The sequence below is a fragment of the Eimeria tenella genome, genomic scaffold (assembly GCF_000499545.2).
Source record: "Eimeria tenella Houghton genomic scaffold, Eth_scaff23, whole genome shotgun sequence".
In the NCBI taxonomy this organism is placed as follows: domain Eukaryota; phylum Apicomplexa; class Conoidasida; order Eucoccidiorida; family Eimeriidae; genus Eimeria; species Eimeria tenella.
This window is the reverse complement of record NW_013542157.1, coordinates 39,171-46,598: the sequence shown is the minus strand read 5'-3', so window position 1 is coordinate 46,598 and position 7,428 is coordinate 39,171. Positions and strand designations below refer to the sequence as shown.

Below are 7,428 nucleotides of genomic sequence, written 5' to 3'. Positions count from 1 at the left end.
ATGCGACAAGGCACGCAGCAGGAGGCCCTAGCGGGCCCCAATGCTCCTGCAGCCATTTCAGCCAAAATTAACACTATGAATGCTCAGCAGCTGACTCAGCAGCACCTGCTGCAGCAGCAGGCGCTGCAGCAGCAACTCTTGTTGCAGCGCCAGCAGCAGCAGCAACAACAACTTATTGTGCAGCAGCACCATCAGCGGCTGCAGCAGCAGCACGCTTTGCACCGCCAACAGCAGCTCATGCTTGCGCAAGCCCAGGGTGTGCATCCTTCGGCGCAGGCTGCCGCGCTGCTGGCACTGCAGCAGCAGCAGCAGCAGCAGCAACAGGCAGTCTCGACGGCAGCAGCATTTGCAGCTGCCAGCCTTGGCGGTGGGAATGGGGCCGCAGCGGCAGCAGCAGCAGCTGCAGCGGCGCGCGCCCGTGCTGCTATGGACACTGCAATGCAGCAGCAGCTGCAGGAGCAGCTGGTTAGGCTGCAGCAACAGCGGGAGCACCAGTTCCTTGAGCAGCAGCAGCAGCAGATGCTGCAGCAGCACCGGCAGCAGCATCAGCAAACAACAGATGCATGGCGCCTGTTCGCTGGCGCTGGAGGGAGAGCCGCAGGTGAGGCTGCGCGCTGCTCACGCTGCTGCTGCTGCTGCTGCTGCTGCTGCTGTAGCTGCTGCTGCTGTAGCTCAGTCCGCTAAGTGCAGCAGCAGGGACTTCTGGTGCGCCTATTGGGTTAAAGAAACAAATGCAGTAGGAGCGAAAGCAGCAGCGCTCGTTGCTGCTGCTGCGTCTCGTTTTCGTTGCTTTTGGGGCTGCTGCGGGAGTGCAGTTTGTTTGCTGCTGTTGCTGCTGTTGACGCAGTGCTGCTGTTGCTGCTGCGGCTGTGTCTGTAAAGTTGTGATTTCGACTGCATCGAGGTGCCTTCCTGCTGCTGCTGTTGCTACTGCTGCTGCTGCTGCTGCTCCTGTGTGCAGCTCTCAGCTTTGCGGCGCATCAGCAGACGGCGGTTGCGCAGCGGCAGCAGCAAGCAGCAGCTGCTGCTGCTGCGATGAGCGATGGTGCAGCAACAAAGCTTACTGGAGCACCAGCAGCAGCAGCAAGCTTGCCTTTAGACGTGACAGCAGTCCCTGCTGCGCCTGCAGAAGTTCAAGAAGCAAATGCAGCAGCAACAACGACAGCAGCAGCAGCAGCAGCAGCAGGCGGCCGCGAGCCAATTGCGCCATGTGGAGCGCCCGTTGCGGCGACACCCGTGGTGCCGACAGCAGCAGCAGCAGCAGCAGTGATGCCTGCAGCAGCACCACCAACAATTATGCCAGCAGCAGCAGCAGCATCAGCAGCAGCAGTTGGGCCCGCAGTAGCGCCTGCAGCAGCTACACCCGCGCCAGCTGCAGCTGTGGCAGCACCCGCAGCGGCGGCGATGCCCGAGGCCGCAGCAGCAGCAGCAGCAGCAGCAGCCACGCCGGCGGCGGCGCCTGCTGTAGCAGCCCAAGGGCCGCGCTGCAGCAGCAGCAGCTCGCGCAGCCGCAGCAACAGAACAGCAGCAGCAAAAGGTGGCGGTGCTGCTTGCGGGCGGCGTGTGGGGCGGCCTGTGCGCAAGGGCCACGGGTCTTCGGGCGTATCTGTAGCAGCAAGGGATGCAGAAGCAGCAGCAGCAGCAGCAGCAGCAGCAGCAGCAGGCATTGACAAGGAAACACCCACGGAGACGATTCCGCAGCCCCGAAGGATCCCAGCGGATGCCTTCAGAGTGCCCACTGTGCCAGACGAAGATTATTTCTCCACAGTCCCGGGCTGCTACTACCACTTTGGTCTGCTGCTGCTGCTGCTGCTGTTGCTGCTGCTGCTGTTGGCGCCTTTGTTAGGCGGCGAGGGCTGCTCGGGGGCTCCAGCGGCGGCGTGGGCGCTTGCTGCTGCTCGGGTGCTGGGCTGGTGGGCCGGTGCAGCGGCTGCTGCTGCTGCTGCATGTGCTGCTGCTGCGCTGCTGCTGCTGCTGCTGCTGCGCAGGCAAGCGGGAGTGGCGTGTGGTGTACAGGGACCCACAGAACGAGTCTAAAAGAAGACAAAAAACTCATTCAATTAAAAAGTATGGCTTCTACGCAGCGAGGTCGAGGGCGGAGGACTTGAGGATTGAGCTCGAGAAAATCAATGGATGGTCAGCCTGCTGCTGCTGCTGCTGCTGCTGCTGCTGGTGATGCCGGGTCGCTGCGGTGTCGGCGCTGCGGGCTCGTTGCTGGGGCTGTTGCAGCTGGAGCTGTTCGGGGGCTGGGGTCCAACACTGGGCGGGGGTGCCGCTGCTGCTGCTGTGCTATGCTGCATTGGCTTTGCTGCTGCTGCTGCTGTTGCTACGTGCAGGCCACTGACTGTGCCCCCGGCGAAGAAGACCGACACCGCAGCGACGCGTTTTATAAATTTCGACAAGACGGAAAAGGAAACTGCTGCTGCTGCGCCAGCAGCAGCAGAAGGAGAGGCAGATGAAGACTTGGCGCTGCCGCCTGCTGCTGTTGGCGCTTCTGGCAGCTCCTCCCGTTCCTCGGCCCGCAGAGCCTCGAAACACAGGCAGCAGCAGCAGCACGACAAGCAGCAGCAGCAGCAGCAGCAGCAGCAGCACGAAGCAGCAGACCCAGCGCATGCGCCTGCAGTCACGCCCACAGCGGCACAGGCAGCACCTGCTGCTGCCGCTGCTGCTGCAGTCGCCAACTCTCCAAGGGGCGCAGCAGGATCCCGAAGGAACACGTGGGATAGCAAGGGATCGAGCCGAGCAAAGCACGAGGCAGCAGCTGCTGCTGCAGCAGGCGAAGCGCCTGCTGCAGCAGAAGCAGATGGGACGCGGGGTCCGGGGTCCGTCAGCACCCGAAGGAAGAGACGCATGCAGCAGCAGCAGCAGCAGCAGCAGCAACAGCAGCAGCAGCAGCAGCAGCAGCAGCAGCAGCAGCACGTCCCTGCAGTCGTTGATTGCCCAGTCAACGACACTTCCGTTGCCGTGGAACCAGATGCTGCTGCTGCTGCTGCAGCTGCAGCGGCTGCTGCTGCTGCAGGCACGCTAAGGGCAGTGCCTGAGGGCAGCCTTCAAGGCATTTCTTTCTTCTCGGGGCCACCTGAGTTGCTGCCAAGTGCAGCAGCAGACACGCTGCAGCAGCACCCGCAGGAGCCAGACGGCTGCTTGGTCGGCGTCGACAGCAGCAGCAGCAGCGCGGAAGCAGCAGCAGCACCCGAGGCAGACAAACAAGGAGATGAAGACAGCTTCTTGCTGGAAGGCCTTGCTGCAGCATCTCTTGCAGCAGATGGCCCTCTGACCCCTCGCTGGGGCCTGCTGCAGAACCCGTGCGAAGCGGAAGAAGTGCAGCAGCTGCAGCAGCAGCAGCAGCAGCAGCGGGACACGCCCTCCAGCACAGTGTACTCCCGCCCGGAGGGCCCCCCCTGCCGCTCAGACAAAGAAGCAGCAACTTGTTCTTTAGGAGACGGCTTTAGCTTTGCTGCTTCTCCTTCGGGTTTCTCGCGGCCGGCGAACCGCAGCAGCAGCTGCAGCAGGGGGGCAGCAGATGAAGTGCGCAGCAGCAGCAGCAGCAGCAGCAAGGGAGATGCAATGCAGTTCCTGATGTCCCCTCCAGCGGGTTTACTGGCTGCGTCGCCGCTGGGGCCTCTGCTGCCGGGCCTGGGGAGCCGCCGCGCAGCGGACGCAGCAGCAGACGGCGTGTCTGCTGCTGCTGCTGCTGCTGCTGCTGCCTGCGGCGGCGCAGTGCAGCGCAGCGGGGAGGGGCTCGAGAGCCTATCTGCGCAGCCCTCCTTTTCTGGCCTGCAAGAGGCCCTTGTCAATTTTGTCTATCTGCCTTCTTGTCCAGCAACTCCGCTGCTGTCTTCAGCGCCAGTGTCTTTGCTGCTGGACCCAGTGGAGCCGCAGCAGCAGGAGGAGGGGCTGGCGAGCAGCAGCAGCAGGGCGGGGGGGGCCGCCGCGGCGCGCGCCGCTGCTGCTGCAGCCGGAGCAGCAGCCTCTCCCGCCGCCGCAGAAGCGAGCTCGATCCTGAAGGCCGCCGCAGCAACGACAGCGACAGCAGCAGCAGAGGCAGCAGCAGCAGCAGAGGCGGAGGAGGGCTTGGAGGAGGACGGGGAGCTGCGGCTGACGAGGAGCAGCAGCAGCAGCGGCTCGCAGCAGCTGCCTGCTGCTGCGCTGGCCGCGCTGCTGTCGCCCTCGGCCGTGGGCCTCGACAGAGAAGACGCAGCAGCAGAAAGAGGCAGGGAGTCGGGGGCCCCCGGGGGAGAGGATCTGCTGCTGCGGACGAGCAGCAGCGGGAGCAGCAGCAGCAGGCAGCCGCCGAGCGAGTCGCAGGCGAGCGCGGCGCATGCGGCAGCAGCAGCAGCGGAGCCGCTGCTGTGCAGCAGCTGCAGCAGCAGCAGCGGCTGCTGCAAGTCGGGGAAGGGCGGCTCTGGAGGGGCCCCCGCGTGCAGCCTGGGGGTATCGGGGGCCGCTCCCGGGGCGGGCTCGGGGGCGGGGCTCACCGGAGGCCCCCCCGGGGGGCCCCCGGGGGGGCCCCCCGGCGCGTGGGGGCCCCCCATTTGGCTGTCCGTGATGAACGGACGCCCTGGAGGCTGCTGGGGGCCCTCGCCCGTGCGGCGAAGTGCAGCAGGGGCCTCCACTCCGTCCCCCCCGCTGCGGCTTGCTTCCTTCAAAGCTGTAGACATTGTTTTGTCTCCTCCTTATTTGCTGAAGTCGAGAAGTGGAGAAGAGGGGCCCCTGCTGGCGCCGCTGACGCCCCCGCAGACCCAAGAGGGGCCCCTGGTGTGCAGCTCGTGGACTCCGTCGCTGGGGCTGCCTTCGCCGCTGCAGCAGATTTCGGACGAAGTGCTGCTGCCGCTGAGCAGCCGCAGCAGCAGCAGCTGGGAGAAGGGCTGCGCCTCCCTCGCTGCTGCTGCTGCTGCTGCGGCCGGCGACCTCGACCCCACACAGCAGCACGACGTGTGCGCAGCGCCAGCTGCAGCAGCGGGACCCGCAGGTGCGCAGGCTGCCGACGCTGCCGCCGCTGCTGCTGCTGCTGCTGCTGCAGCAGAAACCGACGGGGCCAACACCATCCTCAGCAGAATCCGGCGCCACTTGCTGCCGCTCGAGGCAGAGCCGTGACCCCGCGGCTCCCGCCGACACAGGTGCAGCAGGAGCTGCTGCAGCAGCTGGCGCTGCTGCAGCAGCCCAACTGCTGCAGCAGCTGCAGCAGCTCCGTTGCTGCAGGTATGTGTTAGTGCCTGGGGGAACGCCACGCAGCAGCAGACCCCACTCAATGTACGGAAGCAGCTGAGCGCTCCGCAGCTGCAGCAGCAGCACGGGGCGCTGCTGCTTCTTAGTAGGCGGAGCCCCTGCGGCTTTTTCAAATGGCGGGCCGGAGGGCCAGCTAGCTAGCTAGCAGCTAGCTAGCTAGCCAGCTAGCCACCTAGCTACTCGCTGTCGCGGGCCCCCTAGGACTCGGGCAACAACTTGATACACTTGCGCATTCTGGACTTTTGGGGCTGTCAGGTCTTCGTGGGGCCTCTCGCAGCGCATGCACCGCCAGTGCGGTACTTCCGCGGGCTTGGTTTCCCGCTTATCTACGCATGCATGCATGCATGCGTGCGTGCATGCATGCATGCATGCATGCGTGCGTGCGTGCGTGCATGCATAATGCATGCATGCACGGGGATGTGCGCCAATACACCGCGTGCGCATGCGTGCCGTCGAGCATGCATCATTAGCTACGCATGCGCATGCGTTTCTGCATGCAGTGTTCTATCCACAAAAGTGCTTGCTTGCTGCGGCTCTAGATGCTTGTGTGCGTAGAGTGGGCATATATGGGTTTAGGTAGATGCATGCGTGCACGCCGGGCTGCATGCGGGTGGATGCATGCATGCATGCGCGCGTGCAGGCCTGCATGCGCGCTGCAGGCTCGTGCCTGCGCATGCACGCATGCATGCATGCGTGCATGCGCGCATGCGTGCATGCGCACAATGGACGCGACTGTGGGTGGGCGCGCCTGCATCAATAGAAACATCGTCCGAGCGCGCCCGTGTCTGCATGCATGCGCTCGCATGCGCATGCATGCGTGCATGCATGGACACCATGCATGCATGCGCATGCATGCAATGCGCCGTGCATGCGTTTGCGCATGCACAGGTCGTGGGCCCCATCCGTGTGTCTTGTCGAGGGCGACGGCGCTGCTGCTGTTTGACTGCAGCGTGGCACTGGGACTTAGTGTAGCTATATGGCGCCTACTTTGTGTAGCTATTTAGCTAGCTAGCTTGCCAGCTAGCCGGCCAGCTAGCCAGCTAGCCAGCTAGCCAGGCAGCTCGTCAGGCACGCAGCAAGAGCTGCGGGGCTGCGTGAGAGGGACTGTTCTCGTGCAGCTGGACAGGAGACAGAAGTCTAGAACATGTGTCTCTGCTTCTGCGGAGAGCTGGGGGCCCCCAAGGGGGGCCCCTCGACATTAGCACTTTTGGTGATTGTTTGCATCATTTATTAGCGCATTTTGAAGGGACGGGACTTCCTAAGACTCTCTGTCGCTCCACATTTCTTTATCTGTGCATCTTTTTATTTTTACTCGTCTTTCCTTTTTCCTCTTCTCGAAGTTTAGCTCTCTCGCCACTCTCTTGCAACTGCCGCAGTTTTAGAGCTAGCTAGCTGCAGCTAGCAAGCTGCAGGTGGCCAGCTGCGGTCAGCTTGCTGCAGCTGACTCTAGCTTTTGTGTGGTCCCCTCGGCAGCAGCAAGGTGGCTGTGGCGCCGCTGCCCCTGCCTGCTGCTTAGCAGCAAAGCAGAAGGCCCCATTGGAAGCAACTGCTGCTGCAGCTGCTGCAGCAGCAGTTGCGCTCGCTGCTGCTGCTGCTGCTGCTCTAAGGTGAGAGCTTGAAACCTTTAGTCTAGGAGTTGGAATTTGAGACGGGAAGCCTAACGCAGTCTCTCCCGTGTGGGCCCCCCCAGCAATTCAGCAAAGAGAAGAAAAGCTTTGCGTGTTTTGTAGCTGCACAAATGCAGCTGTGAGGTGTATGTACACTGGGGTGGCGCGGAGCAGTGGGGGACGGCGCAGCGCATAGGCGCGGGGTTGTTAAGGTGCAAATGCAGGTAATTAAATATTATATTTTGTGAAATATTTATTTAATTAAATCAAAAAAGAAGAAATAAAGAATAAGTCTGAATGCTTCCGCAGCTTTGCTGCCTCCGGGCTGGGCAGACCGCTCTGGCTCAGGCCGTGACAGCAGTGGGGGCCGCCGCACGGGCAGCGCCCCCGTTTTCTGGAAAAACCCCGTTATATTTCTGAAATATGAATTTCTTGAGAATTATAATTCATTTATTTCTAAAATAAAGGGTTTATTGGGGCTGAGAAAGCCCTGGGAGGCCAGGCGCCGCAGGGGCATCTGGTCCGGAGGTCACCCCAATGGCTATCGCAGGGGAGGGGAGGAACAGCTCACTCGCTCCTCTGTTGTTTTCTGA

The 7,428-nt window shown here is 62.8% G+C and overlaps 1 protein-coding gene across 1 annotated transcript; it reads left to right on the top strand.

Annotated features, from left to right (window-relative positions):
• Positions 1 to 5,096, top strand: ETH_00016895 (uncharacterized protein; the record flags this gene model as incomplete). Its single annotated transcript, XM_013374790.1, has 4 exons — positions 1 to 601; positions 961 to 1,791; positions 1,988 to 2,135; positions 2,336 to 5,096. 4 exons carry the CDS (start codon positions 1 to 3, stop codon positions 5,094 to 5,096), a joined length of 4,341 nt encoding a protein of 1,446 aa, XP_013230244.1.
• Positions 5,097 to 7,428: the final 2,332 nt, after the last annotated feature.